This window comes from Perna viridis, chromosome 9, assembly GCF_037379345.1.
Source record: "Perna viridis isolate PV_CMFRI_1.1 ecotype Kerala chromosome 9, ASM3737934v1, whole genome shotgun sequence".
NCBI lineage: Eukaryota > Metazoa > Mollusca > Bivalvia > Mytilida > Mytilidae > Perna > Perna viridis.
The window spans coordinates 15,283,794-15,304,016 of NC_142453.1; the positions used below are offsets into that span (position 1 = coordinate 15,283,794).

Sequence of the window (20,223 nt, forward strand, 5' to 3'; positions counted from 1 at the left end):
TTTTATTATTCTCATTGAAACTCTACTTCATGGGAGGAAAAAAAAGAGCAATGTTGTAAAAGGACTTGCTAATACATGTATTATTCTGTACTCTAAAGAAAAAGAAACAGTATTTAAAATTCCTTCAAGTAAATGTTACCTAGTCTTCATAAAGTAGCTTTCAACAAAAACCTTAGGACCTTGTGGCACAAAAATCTATATGATACCCAATACAACTAAATACCTGATAGTTTATGAATGGTTAAGGATGATTGCAATGTTTAGAGAACACAGAGGAAGCAAATAATAAAACTTAGGAAAACAGGAGATTTTATTGTTCTAACAAAATATAAATGTCATAAACACAGAAAACAGAAAAACTAACAGCAGCAATGGATTTCAGAAAGAAAAAAATGATACTTGAAACTCCAGTTTCAAAATGAAAATGGGCTATCATTAATAGAGGCTCTTCAATGACTGTAAAGAATCACTGGAAGACTCTCAATATAAATTCCTAAAGTAGTGTTATTCTGTTAGAAACATCTGTAGATAATCCTAAATAGCAAATAAAATTGTATAAATTTATTGTCCTCTAACCCCCATACATTTTAAGTAACTGACTGATTAACGTCTACGTTAAAATTAAAAGAAACTGTGTTTAATCTCCATTTGGTTTTAAAGAAAATTCCCTGAGATAACAGAATCTAACCTCACCAGAATTCATAAATTGACAGCCTTATACAATAGGATCTTAATACAGTAAATTATCAAAATGTAAGATCTAAAGATTAAGTCTGTAAGAGGTACTTATAAAATTGTACACTTTCAAAAGTTATCTCCGAAGTACTTTAAACATGTAGGACTGATTAAAGTTGTAGTTTGGAGTGCACTACAATTAAATAATAAAAAAAATGTACATTTTTGAAAGACAAGGTTCAGCCAGAACCAGTGGGATGAAATAATATAAAATAAAGAAATGAGATGAATATATGATTGAAAACAAATGGAGTCTGACAAATAAAACAACTTCAAATGGAATACTGAAATAGTAGTGGTTTAAATATTTTCTTCTTTAACAATCCAAAACAAATACTATTAATAAATATAATTTCATTTTTTTGCTTTGTCAAAAGCATAACAAAGAAATCAGTAAAGTTTTCTTATTAAAATCTTCAATGTAAATGAAATGCTAAGTAGTGATTAAAGAGAAGAACAAAAAAAAGAAGGCAAATACTGAAACTCAAAAAGGTTTTTATAATTTGAGTAAAGGTGCAAGTTCTCATGAATGCAATTCAATATGTTTTATTGCTCGATTGGCATACATTCTGTTTATGGATACCATAACAACCCTTAAACTATATACATACATGTATGTACTTAGTAAATTGAGTAAAACTCAGGAATTCAAATTTACTTTCAAGAGTGAAGGGTCCTGAACTTATTTGCATACTAAATGAAAGGTCCTCAACAAGAGTAAACATAATTTGGTAGGTCCAGGCCCTAGGTAAATGATGTTTCAAAGGTCATGCATCAGAGATTGGGTCCTGGGCCTTGAACCAGTGCTAATTTGAACCCCTACAACTATTTCAAATCTGCCGATCTATATATAAAATTCAGACATTGCCAATAGTACAGGTGATTTATGATGTAGTAAAACCTAACAAATAAATGATGCTTTTTTGGAATACATATACTAAACTTTTAAGTTATGAAAGCCCTTTATTTGTTCAAATCAGTATTTTTGAGAAAACAATACATTCATCTCCAACTAAAATCTATCAACTCAAAGCAAACCAAGAATGATAAATCTTGCAAATTGCCAATTTTATACACAATTTACATAATTTTTATTACAGCATCCAAGTGACAAACTGTTTTTGTGGTCTGTATCTGTTTTTAATAAGAAATGAAAGTGAATTTGATGTTGTTTTTTTTTATACATACATGAATCACCTCCTGTCTGATTTTAATGAAGACAACTACTGAAATAGTCATTTACATACACAGCTGAATTAAGCCAGTACATTTCCTTCTTTTACTGAGACAGCCTTAACTGTTCTATGAAGAATTCAATAGATGAATATTAATTAATGCTATCTATAATAGAACTATCTACAAAATAACATCAAGATGTTTTTATTCTTTTAGCTATTGGTTCTTCAATTATGTCCCCACTTTCTTCAGGCAAGTCAACTATAACACTTTTTCCATCACTATCATCTTGGTATTGTATACAAACAACAAAAGGGTTACCATTGTCACCAGCGCCTGTTGTTTCCAGCTGAATTTTATCAATTTTTTGTCCTGTGACTGCACCAGTACACATTTTCTCTGTAATATTATCCTCAAGATTTACACTTGATGTCATGTCGAGGTTAGAACTAGAAACACTGTCAGAACACATACTGGTAGGAGGAGATACTTCCTGCCCAAGTTCGGCAGTCGTCGGTGAGACTTCATGGCTTAGTTCGCCTATATTGGTTTGAGGCAAAAATTGACTTGTTTCTGTAGACATACTATTTAAAACTAAGGGAACAGGTTTATATTCACGTTTAAGGTTCAATAAATGTTGATGTAGAAGGCTTCTGTGTTGGTTTTCCATTTGTTTCAGAATGTTTTCAATATTCTTGTCTAATGGTACACTCAACTGTTCTAAATACTCCTGTTCTCTTTTTTGGTAATTGGCTACTTCATTCCGCAGTTCATTCACCTAAAAAGAAAACAATAAAAAAGGGAATTTATTATAATAGCAGGTAGGAAGGAACTGAATAAAAAAAATATTGTCTTTTTTTCTTCAAGGCAGAAATACATAAAAGAAAAATTTTCTAAAAAATTTATAATTATAAAATATTAAATAAGATAAATTTATTATGTATTCTTAAAAAAACTGAATGAAAACTGTAACTACAATGGGTCAATTTACGGATCTTAAAAACATGCATTCTAATAAGATTGTTGGGATATTATTTCATTTCGCTGTAATTCTGAAAAGTTCAAATGTTGAAATGGATCAGTACAGTATGAAAAGGTGTAACCATTTCATTAAAGGAGAAGACTATGTAATTGTGCAAGTCATAAATATCAAAACTTATCTGTTAAATGTCGGTTGAGCAGTGACATCATGAAGTTGGTTAGTGAAGTGAAAGTAAATATGTAATTGATTACGATGTCCGAAAAAAGTGCTAATTTGGGACTTTCATCCTATAATTTCAACCCAAAATATGTAAAAGAGATTGAGGCACAACATGTCCACAATTGTTCGACAACATTCACGAACAACTGGATTTGCAGCTAGAGGACTAGCATGTCTGAGGAAAAATGCAAAAATTGCAACTTCATGTTGCTGGTCTAAAAACTTTTTTGAATATTTCTCTTTTATCATATGTGCAATTGCAAGCTTGACAAGACAGCATGTTATGATGATTAAAAAAAAAAACAAGACAGTGAAAAAATTTACGGAATATTCTTTGTTTACACATTGATATGCAGTACTTGTATCAGTACCAAACAGACTTAATGACGTCACAAGCTAATCGGAAGCTATCGGTAAAAATCTATAAATTCTGCTTATGATCTTCCTTCAGATAGTAGAGTTCTGCAATATGGCTATCCACATATATTTCAAAGATTTTGAATTTTGCATAGCCTTGAGCATTTTACAAAAGCACATTTTGCATTAAAGGTTATTTATTTTTGTTTATATATGTGTGATATTTCATAAGTGCCTAACTTACTGCAAAGGTGGTCTTTCCCTTTAACATTCGAACACCACCGTTACAATGAATAGATTTTAATGGTTCTCATTTCCTATACATATTTGTTGTCAGGCAAGTAAGCCTGAATATAATTCTCCTTCTGGTAACATGTTTCAAATTCAGAGTCAACCAGTAGATATGTTACATTGGTATTTTCCCTTTTTTATAAGATTCTTGCCAATTTATCACAAAGAAAGATTATTTTTGGTAGTCCATGTTCCATTTTTAATCAAAGCTGAAGGTAAGAGAGCAAAGGTGGATTATTGGCAACACAGAATATTTTAGTTCTACAAGACATGTGCAGTAATAACCTGTGACTGTAATTCAGATATTTCTGTTTTCATGGACTGTTCAGACATTAACTTTTCCATCTGTAACTTTTTGTATTTCTGTTGTAAGTTCTCAAACTGGTTATTATCTATATTTTGATCTTCAGCTCTTTCTTTTTCTTCCTCTAAATTAACATCCTGCACATAGGAAATATATATATACTTAATGCTGAAAGTGTTCCTAATTCATTGGTGTTTTGTCTATCTTCTCAGTATCACTACAGATATATAATATAAGTAAATTCTGCAAATGGTTTATAAGCAATAGTCCTCCAATTATAAAGTTAATTTAAGTTTTTTAACCAATGTCAATAAAAAGTGACACACTTAAAAAGATTTATACTAAAATTCCAATTACACCATGTTTTAGTCTGCAACTATACTGAAATTGCTCTCAAACAATGAGTCCGAATGCACACCTACCTCACCAGATATAACTTGTGTGGTATAAGTGTTAGTTCCATCAATTGGATCTTCATGTATAATCATTATATGGTGTGTCTGTGCCGTGTCAACAGTTTCTTCAGCAGCTACAGAAGTATGAATTTCGGAAGATTTCCCATTTGGTAGAGTAATATGGGTTGGCTGGGTAACTGCTGTAATTAGGTACAAGTAAATCAGTTAATGTTGGAAGAAAATATACGAATAACGTACAGCTAAACCATAATAATTTCCACAGAATTTCTTATGCATTTGATTTTCTGTTGTATAATAAAATGTATGTGTGCAAACATATTCAACATATACTCAATCAGTTTCATAGGGTACATGCTACAAGACAATGAAAACATGCACCTGACAGTAAATACACTGGCTGTCCTAGCTTGTTTCACACCTAGTCGTTTCACCCCCGAAAAGTAGTTTTTTTGCCAATAATATTTTTTTTTCTGTAGCTTGCAAACCCTTAAACAAAATGCACATTGTACATTGTAACACAAATGTGTACTAAGTAAACTTTCATAATTACAGAAATGGACACTTAAGCACCACACTCTAGACAAAAATTGTTGCACCTGAGGTCCTCACCTCGTGATGATAGAATAGTTTTTTTTTTATATACAATAAATGTAAATGGTGTCAAAAACAACAGAATTCAATGCATTTACTGACATCAAAAGGAAATAAATGTATTTATGTATTATAAAGCACCTTCATGATTGGGGAGTTATCAACTTTTAATGCCAAAGGCAAAGTCCTAAAAAGCCAAATGTTGCTTAGGCCAATAGGGTTTTTTTTCACTTTCAGAAGAACTTTTTGGTAGAAAATACATGTATATATTTAACTTGCTTAAAATTGTTGCAAGTACCATTTATGTATACTAAGGAAATAAAACCATCTACATGAGCTTAACTGTAAATTTAAATAAGAATTGTTTACAATACCTAAATCTTGAGTAACAGTTGTTGACATAACTGCTTCTGTGAGGGCTGGATGAATTGACATGGCTGTTGTTTCAACTGTGGATGTTGTTGCATCATCATACTTGCTTGCATAGACTTCCTGTATTTAGAGATACAAGTTGTTGTACAAAACTAATTGATTGCTCTAAGGACAGCAAGTACATGTAAATATTGAAAATTTGACCATCATGTTACCCACAAAATAAAACACTGTTACCAACAAGGGCAGACCCAGACAGCAGTCTTTGAATTTAACCAGGGGCGCAGCTGTTAAAATCTGCCTCGGACCCCTAAAATTATGTTCTCAGGAAGTCTGATAGACTACCAAAAATTTTGGAGTGTTGTAGTGTTCTGTTTATTTTTGGGTTCTTAGACATATCTAAATAGTCTGAATCGAATTAGCGTTTGTTGTTATGTAATTTCATTATAACAGGATATTTTTATTACAAGACATAGATTCAGATGATTGAGGACTTTAAAAAAATGTTCCTATAGCCCTGTAAAGAGGAGGATGAATACGATGCTGAATCTGATTATGATGATGATGATGATGACTACCCGGAAATGACAGAAAAAGACATTTGACAATTTATCATTTAATATGTTAAGAGAATAAAAATATAACGACAATTTTCATATCATTTCAAATTTTTTTGGGGCCACTGAAATCATTCAGACTTCCAATTTTTGTTACTTTGGAAGTCTGAATGGCTTTTGTCTGAAAAAGTTAACATGAAGACTGCTGAGAAACTTGGAAAAGGAGGGGTGCCAGCCAGGGTTCAGAAAAGGGAGTGCTAGGACACCATTTACCATTTTTGTCAATTTTACACAAGAAATGACAAATTTTCCAATACAAAAAGGAAACGTGCTAACCCCCTGCACCCCCACCCCTGCTCAGCCACTGCTGTTATTAAAATGGTGGCACTACTTGCAAATAATTTTTTAAAAGTAATGCTTTATGGGCACACATATGAAAGCTAACATAACATACCTGTGCAATTTGTATCTGAAAAGTTGTTTGTGGATTTCTGAAGTGAGTCTTATAATGTTTAATAGCTTCATCTCTTCTATTGAAACCATTTCTACATTTATAACAGTGCCAGTGAGCTCCCTTGAATTTCTTCTCTCCCTTGATAATACCCACTATGTCACAATGGTCACAGCATCTTAAGATTTTCAAACCTATAAAAGATAACCAGTAGTTTTCTTCGGAGATTATATCTTGTGAACTGAAAGAGACAAGGGTTGATCACTTTAATATTTTACAAATGTTTCCTAGAATTAGTGCATTGCAAGCAATATTAGTTACACGGAAGATTAGTAATACATGGTGCTATGATGCCCAGAGGAGAACATTGTTAACTGGTCATATGTGTCTAAAATGAATAAATAAATAAATAAATAAATAAATAAGAGCCTGAAATGGGACTCCCTATCATTATTTTCAAAAAAAGTTTTTTTTAAATCTTTGCCTGTCCTAGTCACTCAAAATCTTAAATAGATAACTTAATTAGAATTAGTTTTTTTTGTGCATTTTACATCACACATACCAGCAAAGTCAATTCCTTTATCGACATGTTTAACTCTGTAGTGAGCTTTTAAGATGACGGGGTCATGATAGAGATCAGTCTTCACACAAAAAGGACAATGCATGTGAACTGTACTATCCCCACATCTTTGATCCACACATCTTACAGGAGACATATTGTTTTCTGTGCCTTTGATACGCACACTAGGATGTGTCTGAAACGAAAATTCAAAAAGAAGGGTTAAATAAGTAAAAGTGATTAATTATATATTATTAATGTAGCTGATGACATGATCCTTATGTACATGTCGGTCTTGAATAATTCATAATTGAATTTATTCAACAATTTTCTTCCAGTATGAACATATAATAGGTACTGTACAAAATGTTTAACATCCATTAGTCATACAATGTATATTAAGTTTGTTTGTTTGTTTGTTGGGGTTTAACGTCCGAGCAGTAATATTTCAGCTATATTCAGACGATGAACATGAAATTGATGATAATATGAACATGAAATGATGATGAAATGAAAAAGGACTGGGACACAAGGACAATGGGGTCGACAAATTTTGATTGCCACTGGAAATAGGGAGAGGTTGGTAGGGACGGGCAATTTAGCCTCCTGTGGCGGAGCCCTATGGTTCCTACTCCAGGAGAATACCACAGTAGGGTTCTTTAACGTGCAAGGAATGTGGCATCTTTCCCAACACGATGCACCACTATGGTTTGCGGTCAGGTTTTCTGTATTACAGCTTGACAACCCCAGCATGTAACACGCCAGGGGTACCCCATTCCACCACCTGGGGCACACATCCCAGTTGCTCTGTGGGCAGAGCGCCCTAGCCCCTGGCTAGGGTTCTGAGCACTATTTAGTCGCCTTTTACGACAAGCTTAGCGCTGCTGCAGGCCTATTCTTTTAACACCCGGACCTGCACGGGGCCAATGTATATTAAGAAAATTATATTTGTTTGAACCTGTAGAACTGATAAGTCATAAATCATTAGTGATTTCATACATGAATAATGATTCAACATTTCTATCTGTCAGTACTAACAATTTAAGTCTAAATTGACAGACAGCTCCAGGCTTCTCAATAAGTTCTAAAGTAGGTGGAAGAAAATTAAAAGTAGGTGGCACCAATGAGGGCCCTCAGGCTGAACCAAGTGCCGAACATTTTTTTTTCAATTTATTTTTTTTTAGCAACAAAATAGTCTGTGCCAATGTCAAAGTAGGTCACCGGCACTTACTGAGAACCCTGCAGCTCATTTCAATTCGCTGACTAAGTATCATCTTAGCATAATTTTTTCCTTCCTTATTTTTTTAATAAAAGAAAAATCAATATTTTTGGCAATGTTAAGTACCATATTTTTTGGAGTAACAAGTCCATATTTGCTTTCAACAAGTTGACAGTCTCAACTTATCATCCACTTCGATTTTATGCAAGGATTTTTCAAGAAAAATGTTAAATCTACAATGCATTTCTTTAGATGGTAGTGTCTTCATCGGTTTTACAGAATCACAGAATTGGTTATTTAATAAAGGTCTATTTCAATCAACTTACTGTAATTACAATGTATAGCATGTTTTTTTCAACCAAAAAGGGATATTGATCTTAGTTTTTTTTAAGATTTATGTTTGCATTAAGTAATAAATATCTTCCTTCAATTTTTTTCTGTTCTAGTATGCTTGTATTCTTACTGCATACCTGCCAACTTTTGAAAATGAAGCCATTGAAGGTGGGACAATGAGTGAATGGACAGTGTTGTGTCATATTTTGAATTTAATTAAACTGAATAAGTTTTACTGCATTAAAATATGCATGATACCCTTTCTGTATTAAAAGACATAATCTCAGTTGACCAAGTGCTCAGTGAAAACATATACATAGTAATAAGTAGAATTGAATAAGCCATAATTGAATTATAGAAGTTCTCTTGAACTCAAATTCCTTATCATTAGAAAGGTGTGTAGATGAATCTTAGAGTTAAGCAGAATTTTATTATATATCGTAGTTAATTAATTGCAAGTAATTCTTTACATGGAAAGTACTGAAAATTTACACTCGCTTAATTTAAGTTTTTTGGGTTATTTCTGGACTTTACCTATATGACATACAGAATTCCACTGGCAAATTTTAACAAGTGGAAATAATTTCTACAAGCAAAATTGAATTTCAACTAGCATTTAGCCAGTATTTCCCCTTAAATTCAATCACTGATTGATGACATACAATGAAGTGAAATATTGTGCCAATTAAATATCAAAATCCTATTTAATTAAAAGGAATATTATTTCCTATAACTACTGCTATCACAACTTTTGGTAAAATGTCCTGTACTGTTGAAAATATAGAAAATTCTTAAAATATTGAAATTATAAGGGAGGTAACTGACATTTTTGAATAAACAAACAAGTGCAACATGCGATTGTTTACACTTGTGGTTCTACAAAACTTTGACCTGCTTACTTGAAAATATCTGTGAAATTTATTGCGCAGTTAAAATTATTTAATAACCAATTAATTGGCTTAGGGTAATTTATTAACAATAATGTAATCTTAAAGGGACATTCAGATAATTGTAAATGGACACTAAGGGGGTACTCAATAGGGACATAAAATCATTCTTCAGAGCTCTACCCTTATCTGTATAAATAACTTAAAAACTATTAAAATATATAAACAAACTTCAGAAGGCAAGTTTTTAAATTTTTTTTACTGGTAATACATTATTGGATCGAGTATTCCATCATGATTTACTGTACACCTTAAAAAACTGTGTATGTATTCAAAATTAGATTCATATTTTAATATTCATTTTCAAGTTACAATAAAATTAACAAAACTGATTATTAGTCTGCTATTTTGGAGATACTTCTCACTAAAATTAGATGATAAATAAGTGCATGCATGGCCAAGAATTTCACCTTCCCACCGGAACTATAAGGTTAAAAAAATCAATAATGGCGGCCGATGACCATTATCATTTCTTAAGTAGGTCAGCATTTACAAGATTTCATAATAATATTTTTGACTTTTCGTAGAATATCCAGGCTATGTCTTTGGAAACAGAACGTGTTCATCAATTGTTGTTTTGAACTTTTATGGGAGACTTATTACGTTGACCACTGGAGTGGGGTTAACCAACTACATGTCAAAGAGTAGTTCTTGTCAACCAATTTTCCCCCCGTGCAGGTCCGGGTGTTAAAAGAATAGGCCTGCAGCAGCGCTAAGCTTGTCGTATAAGGCGACTAAATAGTGCTCAGAAACCTAGCCGGGGGCTAGGCGCTCTGCCCACAGAGCAACTGGGATGTGTGCCCCAGGTGGTGGAATGGGGTACCCCTGGCGTGTTACATGCTGGGGTTGTCAGGCTATAATACAGAAAACCTGACCTCAAACCATAGTAGTGCACCGTGTTGGGAAAGATGCCACTTTCATCGCACGTTAAAGAACCCTGCTGTGGTATTCGATAGGAGTAGGAACCTTTGCGCTCCGCCACAGGAGGCTAAATTGCCCGACCTTACCCATCCCCCTTTTTCCAGTGGCAATCAAAATTTGTCGACCCTATTATCCTTGTGACCCATCCTTTCTTTTTTTTCATTTCATGTTCATTTTATCATCCATTTCATGTTCATTGTCTGAATATAGCTGAAATATTGCTGCTCGGACGTTAAACCCCAACAACCAAACCAAACCAAACCAACCAATTTTCTGTCCTCTCCTGTAAAACAAGTTCATACCCAAAATTTTAAAGCTGCATTAGCTAATAGTACTTAACTTTGAATTATTTCTACTTATTTGTACTTTTCCTGTATAATTTTATTTGATATCCACACATAAAATGCATTAAATACATGAAATAGGTGTCTATATATTTATTGTTTTGTAAGACAAAAAATCGACCTAGATAACTATGTATGCATGCGACTTCTGGTGACCTTAATCCGCATATGTGCTGTAAGGGTCACTTCTTTAGTAACAAATCTGTTTGCAAAGCGAAAGTGGTTATTCAAGGGCAAGGAAGACCAACAGACTCAAGCCTTATAAGAAAAAAGTACTAAAATAACGCAAGGATCCTTTTGAAATTTACTTATTGTGATATAATGCGGCTCAAATATGGTCATTATTCATTTGAAAACTAATCAAGAAATACATGAAATGAAATGAAAACAAAACATGAGCTTACCTGTGTATCTGTTATTGTTATTTTTTTTTACCAAGGTTAAAGTATTTTTACCCCACATGTATGTCCTGTCAGCAATCTTCGTAAATAATGGCGAAAAATAATTAGATCAGAGCTATCGATCTTCTCTGATTAAAAAAAACGATATTTTCACAATATTCTGTAGGTATTATCGACATTGACTGCTTCAATTGCAATACTACAAACTTATTTCACTGAATCAGCAAAATTGAGTAGAATCAAAACTGAACAAATTTGACAGCTAATGCAGCTTTAAGGAAGAAACGTCTAATATAGTTAGACATTGTTTCTTTAATTTTTGGCATGAACCTGTTTTACAGGAAAGGAATGAAAATTGGTTGGTGAGAATATCTTGCTGGAAAGAACTACTCCTTGACCGGTCCTACTAAACAAAGAATGGTAGAGAGCACAAAAGTCTGGTAAAGACTGGTATCGTAATTTGAATTATTTGAGTAAATAAATGTTTCTTAGTATCTATATAGTGTTTATTATTCTATGTGACCATTGAAAATAATATATCAACTACTATTCTGGATATTTATTCATAGATCGGCATCTAGACATTGTCGCGCGATCAGTTTGCAAAGTTTGGTGATGTTAAATAGCTATTTATTTGTATTTAAATAAACAAAAACAATGATGTATGGTATGTAACTTGTTGTGATTCAAAGTTATTTTACTAAATTAACGTGTCTTTTGGAGTATGTACTTCCACTCGTAGACTGTTCAAAATGGCGACTAGATAAATAAACTAATAATGTTACGGTGACGGTGAGGAAACGTAATTAATCAGTTAATAGATTCAAATGTCAAAATATCCCATCTATATTTTGTGGTAAATGATATAGCTGTTTAGTTGGTATGTACTAATAAATGCTGCCATTGGTAACATGTGTTATAGTATATGTAATATTCAACCATTTCGTAACATCTTGAAAAGATAAATGGAATTTCTATACTTTATTTATTAGAAAACGAATATCAAACATGCTAAAACAAACGAAATAATACTTAATGTTTAAAAAGTTTACAAAACATGGCTAATTTAATTTGTCTGACATATGTCTTTTCTGCTTCTTCGGTTAAATGGACATCTTCTTGAAATGCACTCTCCTTAGGATTTATAAGTCCTCTTACTTTCCAAAACATAACTCTATTACTGTTTCTAAATTTGTCTTGTAGTAATCTGTTGATAGAACATCTTTTTTCCTCATAAGCATCTGTTGTCATACCTCTTGGTTTAAAATGTGGGAATAAGCTATCGATTATAACTTCTCCAACCCCGTACTGTTGAATTAATGTCTCTACAAAATTACAAATGCGACTAAAAACGGTATATGCTGATGTTGTTGTATTGATATCATTTTCCCCAATTTGAATGAACACTCTAGTGGGTCTGTAAAGCATTACTTGTGTAAACTGTCCTTTGTGCGAAGCATCTTAAGGACAACGTGGTACATAATCTTGGTAAGTCTTTACCTCAACCTGAGGTTACTAAGATTATTGCCAAGTTGTTTGGCCCTGACGGTATACTTACCTCCGAACTGATAGACTTGTATGACATCCCTTACATGTATAACAGGTTACTACCCAACTTGAAGGAGTTTGCCTTCAAGCCCCGTTCAAAGCACCCCTGGCTACCCGGACTCTGGTATAACAACTGTAATGAATCATACAATATTGTCATTAAGTGTAGCACTAACTGGGTTGTCCAGAGGCTACCAGATTTAGTGACAAAATTGTATGAGCTTGTACAGGACCAGACTCGTGACATCAGGAGTGCTTTACACGATACCGGCAAATTCACTCTGTCACAGAAGGCCTCTGTATTAAAAGTCTCCCACAAGACTTGGATACAGCTTACCCCAGAGCAGAGGTCACGACGCCTGTTGAAATTAGTTTATTTCAAGATCAGGCCCGTGGACACTTTGACCTCGACCGGAGGTCATTTGACCATACCCTCTGTGAACAGAGTTGCGCAAAAGCCGGATATGCGAGACTCACACTGCGACTAACAAAAAACTTAAAATTTCTTAAGTTTGAAAATAGAAAATAAAATATATATCGTGTCGTTGTCGTGAACTAAAACTTTAAACAGAATTAAATGAACTTAATAATGAAATAAAATAAAATGAAATAACATAGATTGAAATGAAATAAATCTAAATAAATGATTCATTAAAATAAAATTGAAAGACGGAAATTTTGACTTATGTAACGGACATTTATTCGCCTGCAAGACAGGAGGATAAAAGACTTTACATACAGCAATACTTTGAATATTACAATTTTTTCTGGATATAACTTACTCTACAGACATTTATTCGCCTGCAAGACAGGAGGATAAAAGACATTACATACGACAATACTTTGAATATTACAATTTTTTCTTGGATATAACTTACTTTACGGACGATAATTATTTGCCTGCAAGACAGGAGAGTAAGAGACTTACAATACAGATTTATTGACAGAAAAAGAGAAAGTAAATTAAATAGTATGTCCCACTGGTCAGCAATTGTATCAGAAAAATATCTGAAATATGAAATTCTAATTTATAATGATAAAAAGATTGATTGATATATCAGGACCTTCAAAATATTTTAAAATAAAGGGAGGGAGTAATGGTGATCTCCATATATTGATTGATTGAATCCATGAAGTTCAATTCTCCTACTTGCATTTCAAAAACTTATATATAGTTAAAATTACTTAGATTTTTTGTTTACATTACTGTCTACGGACAACCTTTATTCGCCTGCAAGACAGGAGAGTAAAAGACCTGACATATGTTTTTTTTTTTTAAATAGAAAAGATATAAAATAATTTTAGATAATTTTTTAGGTAAATAACAGAAAAAAAAAATTTATCAATGATTGGTTGATTGAGTATTCATTAAGTTCAACTTTCCCCTCAAATTTCTCTTTGTGGATTTTAAATTTTATAAATTATTTTTTGATTGAATATTCCAGAATAAATATTCTACATGAAACCAAAATTATCCGACATGAAAGGAAATGAAGGAAGGGGGTATGGTTGATCACTGAAACTTTGGCTAAAGAATTTTGGGGGCCCACCCCCACACGTTTCATAGCCTTAACGTGGTGTGGGGGACTCTTCCATTATTTACATAATTACTGTATGTAATGGTTGTCTAATATGAACATTGCCTGGATATAGCCTTTCTGTGCTGAACGGGTTTAAAACACCACTTATTAATATATCTATTTGAACATTCTTTACGTTTTTTTTTTCCATCTCCATTCCGAATCCATTTTATATTTACTCTATCCTTTGTTTACAACGATTGTGTTGTGACATCTGGGAGTTATAAATGAGTGATAAAATACAATATTAAAGACTGAAAAAGTTTTAAAAACATATGAAAATGACAAAATAAAATAATTAAACTACAACTCGCATAAAAACAATATTACACACTGAAATTGTCACGAATTGTGTACCTCCAGACTTTACAGCCGCCATGTTGGAGAAACGAAAATGTTGAAGTCGTGACCATTTGTAAATAAATGTCTACAGAAATGCACCAAAAACATTTATTTTAGCTAAAAATAAAATAATATCACTATTTAGATACAAAGAAACTTTTATTCAATAAAATAAATCAATATTTTGGTACCAGTCTTTACCAGATTTTTGTGCTCTTTACCACTCTTTGATTAGTAGTACCCCTCCTTGACCAGTAATATATGAGCTTTTAGTTTTGAAGGTCCCAATAAGATTCAAATATCAAATGACAAAACTGCATCTTGAAGTAGAAAAGGAGATGCTCTGATATTGTACACATAGACAAGACGTTAATCATACCTCCAAACTGCGAACACTGCAATATCATGCAGAGACTGGGAATGGGAAAGGAAAGTGAGTACTAAATTAATAGTAAATATTAAAATTAAAATGCTTAATGGTCAGTCATGATTATAGTCGGCGTCACATAAATAACATACTGTTAAAATTTGAATAAAAATATTTTCTACGACTTTATTGACACCTACCGTCGTTTAAATTGTCTTAAATGACTTGCTCATTCGTTTAGCCAAACGGCTTCTCCCTAAACATTGAATCGTTAAATTCCGGTCAGATTTTAATTCTAGGTGGCAATATTTACATTGTAAAAAGTCGGCCATGTTTACAGTGATCGGGTTGCTAGGAGATGTTGTTTACGTTTAAATGGTTTGTCCAAAAACCGAAGAACCCAGAATGCAATTCGGCGTTATTTCGGATATCTCGGATTTATTTTACGCGAACAACGTATAATACCGAGAAGTTGATCAAGCAGACGATTGTCACCGGAGTTCGACGGGAACTTACGCACTTCGTTTGTAAACAAATCGTCCCGTAAAAACCAACATGGCGGATATTAGTATGGGATTTTCCCGTAAGGATTTGTTACGCATGATTTAAGCTAATCAGCGACTTGTTTTTGAGAAGCTGTTTGGCTAAACGAATGAGCAAGTCATTTAAGACAATTTAAACGACGGTTGGTGTCAATAAAGTCGTAGAAAATATTTTTATTCAAATTTTAACAGTATGTTATTTATGTGACGCCGAGTATAGGTTGCGTTAACAGAGGGTCCGGGAATATGATCAGCTTACAACATATGTGTTCATTGCTTTAGGAACTATCTGTGTCGATCAGATACCACAATGTTAGCCTCTTTGTTGTTTGAGCTTTACAATTTGACAATTTCTTTCCCACTTCTTTCTTTCCGTGTGTTCACGTCACCAAAATATGCCGACAAGCGCAGAAGAGGGTTGACGTCACATCCTGTAAACAGACGATGCAAGCACCTTGCTTTTCTGATGGTAAAGTATGTTTTTATCTCTTAAGATGTAATGCATTACCTTTAATAACATATTTATGGTGGTACTTGGTCCTTTGTATTCATGGTAGTTCCTAGAGTGTGAAATGACACTGGGAAGGAAATGGGAAATACAAGAGACTGGTGTATATGTCGTGATGTCTGATGAAACCTCTTCGTGCCTTGCATATCATTGAGTAGAATGGGGAAAAACATACTGTTAATGAGAGAATTTCTTTTTGTAGAACAGTACGGTCTCATTTAAGTATTATAACTTCCGAACTGCTTATTCATTGCTATCATTATTATGATTAAGACTTCGTCTATGCAGGACAGATCTATTTGTAAACAAATAACATTTCATTTGCCTTTTTGTTTACAATGCACTGCTAAATTTGTATATTTCAATTAGGGAGACTTTCTATAACACACACTTTGTGTCTACATTAAAAGTTCAGACAATCAGTTTCTATGGCAATGCGTCATCACTTCCCACAAAACAATTTTGAGCCACTCATTTAGCAAAACCATGCTGCATGCATTTTGTATTAGCTAGCACTGTGAAGCAGTGAAAGCTCTACAGTTACTACATGTACTATATTAATTTCCTAATGTTCCAAAATATACCAAAAAAAAGTCATGTCCTAGAATTGACAAAAAGTGACTGCCCTTATGAAGAAAATTAAAAGTTTCCTTTACGTTGACCACCTGCCATCAAACAATTAAAAAATATGTAGGCTAAGATTACACTTTAGTAACAACAAATTAATTTTTTCTGATAATTTTCTAGTCTTTTCAAATTTTTTCACTGATTAAAAGAAGTGAATTATTATGTGTTTTTAAAAAGTTTAGTGAAAAACATGGATGTACGTACGTGCATAACTGTTCCACTGTTGCTGGAATTATAACTCCGATTGTATTATCCAAATCAAAGCAGAATTATGAAAGGTAATCATTTTCTTAATGGAGTTACATATGCTGTCAGTTGCGTCTGAATTTTGTGATTGATTTCGTTCCTTTTTAAATCGCTAATATTGTAGGGACTTCTTGCAGTCATGATTTCAGTACTTAATATTTGCATGTGATTTGCATAAATTTGTAGTTGTACGTCACGTAATGCTGCAGATCCTGGCCGTGTTTATCACCAGAACGTCATAGTTCTAGCTTCATACGAGATAAAAAATGTACTGCTTAATTATCATACACGTACGTTATACATGTGTTTTTGCTTGTACGAGAGTAGGAAGTTTATGTGAAATGATCGGTTAGTTTTAAACATTACCCTGTTTACGATTCAGGCTCTTGAGCTTGTTACAAGACTTTAAAGTTATATACATTTGCACTTCCTAATATTTATGAATATGCATTGACTGTTGCTTAATCTGATTCCCTGGTCAATATCGTGGTAGATAATTTTTTTCATTTTTCTAAGGTATAATAGAATTGACAAACATATCAGGGTTATATTTATCTCCCAATAGTAATATTTCTTAAAGTAATGTGCTAGATTTTGACATTTATTCAGTGATCCAGTGAGCTTCTTGACCTTTATTTCTTCTCATGGTTACAAGGTCAGCCAAAAATTAGACTTTGATTTTTGTAATTTTTTATAGAAATTTGACATTAAAAAATATATCTCGGTGGCAGATCCAGACCTTGGTTTGCTTGAGGAGCTGACCAAATTTCATTTTTTAAGAACTTGTTAACTTTTTAACAAGGGTAGGATGGCCTTAATGCCAAGTGGAGTGAGGCAAACGATTTTTTTTTTGGGGGGGGATAGAATTGGTGGAAAAAATTTTCTACTAAAATATACATTTGTTCCCAATAAAAGAAGGCACACATGTCCCTTCCGCCCCCTCCAAATTTGCTACTGTGTAATTCAGAAGACAGTAAAGTGGATTGAATGAATATTGTGAATTAAAATATACAAAACAAGTGCATGACATCAACTCTGTTTAAAACTCAAAATGTCAAGTAGAACCATGAGTCTTGGGTCAAGCAAGGCAAACCTAAGACAAATTACTAAAATTACAATGCTTGATTTTAAATCGGCTTTACTTTCCAGTTCACACTATGTTCTAGGCAGTTTTTTTGTGTCATTAAAGATAATGCTGGTAATATTAAGATGCATTACTTATGTGTTGCTTTATAGTTATTGTCATTCACCTATCAATTATCCTTTACCTAAACATTGGACATTTATCTGTTTATAAGGTACATATCCTTGCATCGAAACACACGCTTCAGTAGTCATAAACATTCTAGGGAGTGACTTATGACACGAAATAAATCGACTGAAACATATTTTTCCAGATATACACACGCTAGGTGTTATTGGTTTCACCCATAGTTGTACGAGATAAGACAAAGATATATAACACTTGTAAATTAATTTTATGGTGATGATTATTAATTTTAAGAGACACAGGGTGGGTAGATGGAGGGCTAAACCCCCCCTTGGTTCCCTCAGTAAATCCGCCACTGATTCTTTTCCCATAATTGATGTATGCTACATGTATGTTAATTTACACGATTTAAGTGCATTTATCAGATTTCTATAATAGGAATTGAAAGGAAAAATGATTAATATTGCTCTGCAGAGGAATGGTCTCAAAGTAGTGTCCAGAGTTCTCTTTGAAGTATGTCTTTGCATCATTGATGTTTTAGGATTATAAATGACTTGTTTTGATTGATAGTAAGGGTCAGTATACAATGTAAGACACATATTTGTTAACCCTCCCACAAAATTAATGAAAAATTAGTCTCCCACATCAAAATGTAAGATTTGTGAAATGTTTTTGGTGAAAATTACAATATTTTCTATGAAAATTTCAAAATAATTGAATTTTCTATATTTAAAGTTTGATTCTACATAATAATATCCCACATAAGACAGTGTAACTGGGGGAGACTCTCCCACATGAAAACAGGTATGATATAGGTGCATATCTATTAAGTGGTATGAAAGACTTCTGTGTTGAAACATATTCAAAAATAGTGTATGTCCCAATTTAATTACTGGATCTTCAGCTGTTGAAAATCCTATTCCAATGGTTTGGTTGGAATTTATTATAGAACCAATTAGTTGCCAAGGTCATTGAGCATAAAACAAATCATGCTTTACAAGCCAAATAAGCTTTAGTGGCACCTTCTACATCATCATTAACTACATGGAGATCACTATGATACAGGTGGAAAATCTACAAATTCAAAATGAACATTAAGTTCTAGTAATTTATTATAGGGCAAATCATCAAGTCTTGGCAATCAGAGAAGTGAATTTTATAGTCATTTGAATTTCTATTTTTTTTTGTTGCCCTATGAAAATATAAAAATAGGAGATGTGGTATGATTGCCAATAAGACAGTCATCAACCAAAAGTCAAGCAATGAGCAAATAAACTTCTACAGGTCACCACACTGTCTTCAATGATTGTTGCTCTCTAAAGGTAATAATGTTTTGACTTAAGTTGATATGTTTAGAAGATTTCTTTTTCTTGTTTATTTTATGCAAATAATGCTTGAAAGTTCCCTTCATTTTATACCTTTATAGTGACAACAATGAATACTGACCAAGAGCATTTGAATTGGATGGAGAGAAGTTTTAATTTAGCAGAGGAAGCTTTATTATCTGGAGAAGTCCCTGTTGGGTGTCTTTTAGTTCATAATGGAAAAGAATTGGCTGTTGGAAGAAATGAAGTGAATGAAACTAAAAATGCAACAAGACATGCTGAAATAGTTGCTATTGATAGGGTGTTGAAACACTGTGAAGACAATAAGCTTGATTCAAAAACTGTCTTTAGAGAGTGTGTGTTGTATGTGACTGTTGAGCCTTGTATTATGTGTTCTGGTGCTTTAAGACAGGTTGAAATTCCTTTAGTTGTTTATGGATGTGCCAATGATAGATTTGGTGGGTGTGGTTCTATTCTGCCGGTTCATAGTGATAACTTGCCTGGTCTTGGTCCATCGTTTCACTGTATAACTGGAATAATGGCAGAAAGGGCTATTCAGATATTGAAGGACTTTTACCGGGGAGAAAACTTAAATGCTCCTGAAAATAAAAGAAAAGTTAAGTGTGAAAATCTACAAAAAACTTAGATGAAAAAAATCAGAAAACATTTACACATTGATTTTATTGTACTGGAAATGAACTGTTGAATTTTTGTTGTAGAGGTTCCAGACTGAAAAATTTACTGCCTGCAATT

At 33.0% G+C, this 20,223-nt stretch overlaps 2 protein-coding genes across 4 annotated transcripts; one reads left to right on the forward strand and one right to left on the reverse strand.

Moving 5' to 3' along the window:
• Positions 1–292: 292 nt before the first annotated feature.
• On the reverse strand, positions 293–15,955 carry LOC148606932 (uncharacterized). Its single transcript, XM_088545441.1, has 7 exons — positions 15,814–15,955; positions 7,014–7,206; positions 6,455–6,645; positions 5,446–5,563; positions 4,487–4,659; positions 4,046–4,201; positions 293–2,689 (listed from the first exon to the last, which is right to left on the reverse strand). Exons 1-7 carry the CDS (start codon positions 15,826–15,828, stop codon positions 2,105–2,107), a joined length of 1,431 nt encoding a protein of 476 aa, XP_088401567.1. The 5' UTR covers positions 15,829–15,955; the 3' UTR covers positions 293–2,104.
• LOC148606933 (tRNA-specific adenosine-34 deaminase catalytic subunit ADAT2-like) lies at positions 15,934–20,195 on the forward strand. 3 transcript variants are annotated; one of them, XM_088545448.1, is made up of 2 exons: positions 15,934–16,023; positions 19,572–20,195. In XM_088545448.1, the coding sequence occupies exons 1-2, from the start codon at positions 15,999–16,001 to the stop codon at positions 20,114–20,116; spliced, it is 570 nt and encodes a 189-aa protein (XP_088401574.1). In that variant the 5' UTR covers positions 15,934–15,998; the 3' UTR covers positions 20,117–20,195. The 3 variants fall into 3 exon arrangements, with proteins under 3 accessions (XP_088401574.1, XP_088401575.1, XP_088401576.1); XM_088545449.1 differs by having other exon boundaries at positions 15,961–16,028; XM_088545450.1 differs by lacking the exon at positions 15,934–16,023 and adding an exon at positions 16,085–16,268.
• The last annotated feature ends 28 nt before the right edge of the window (positions 20,196–20,223 follow it).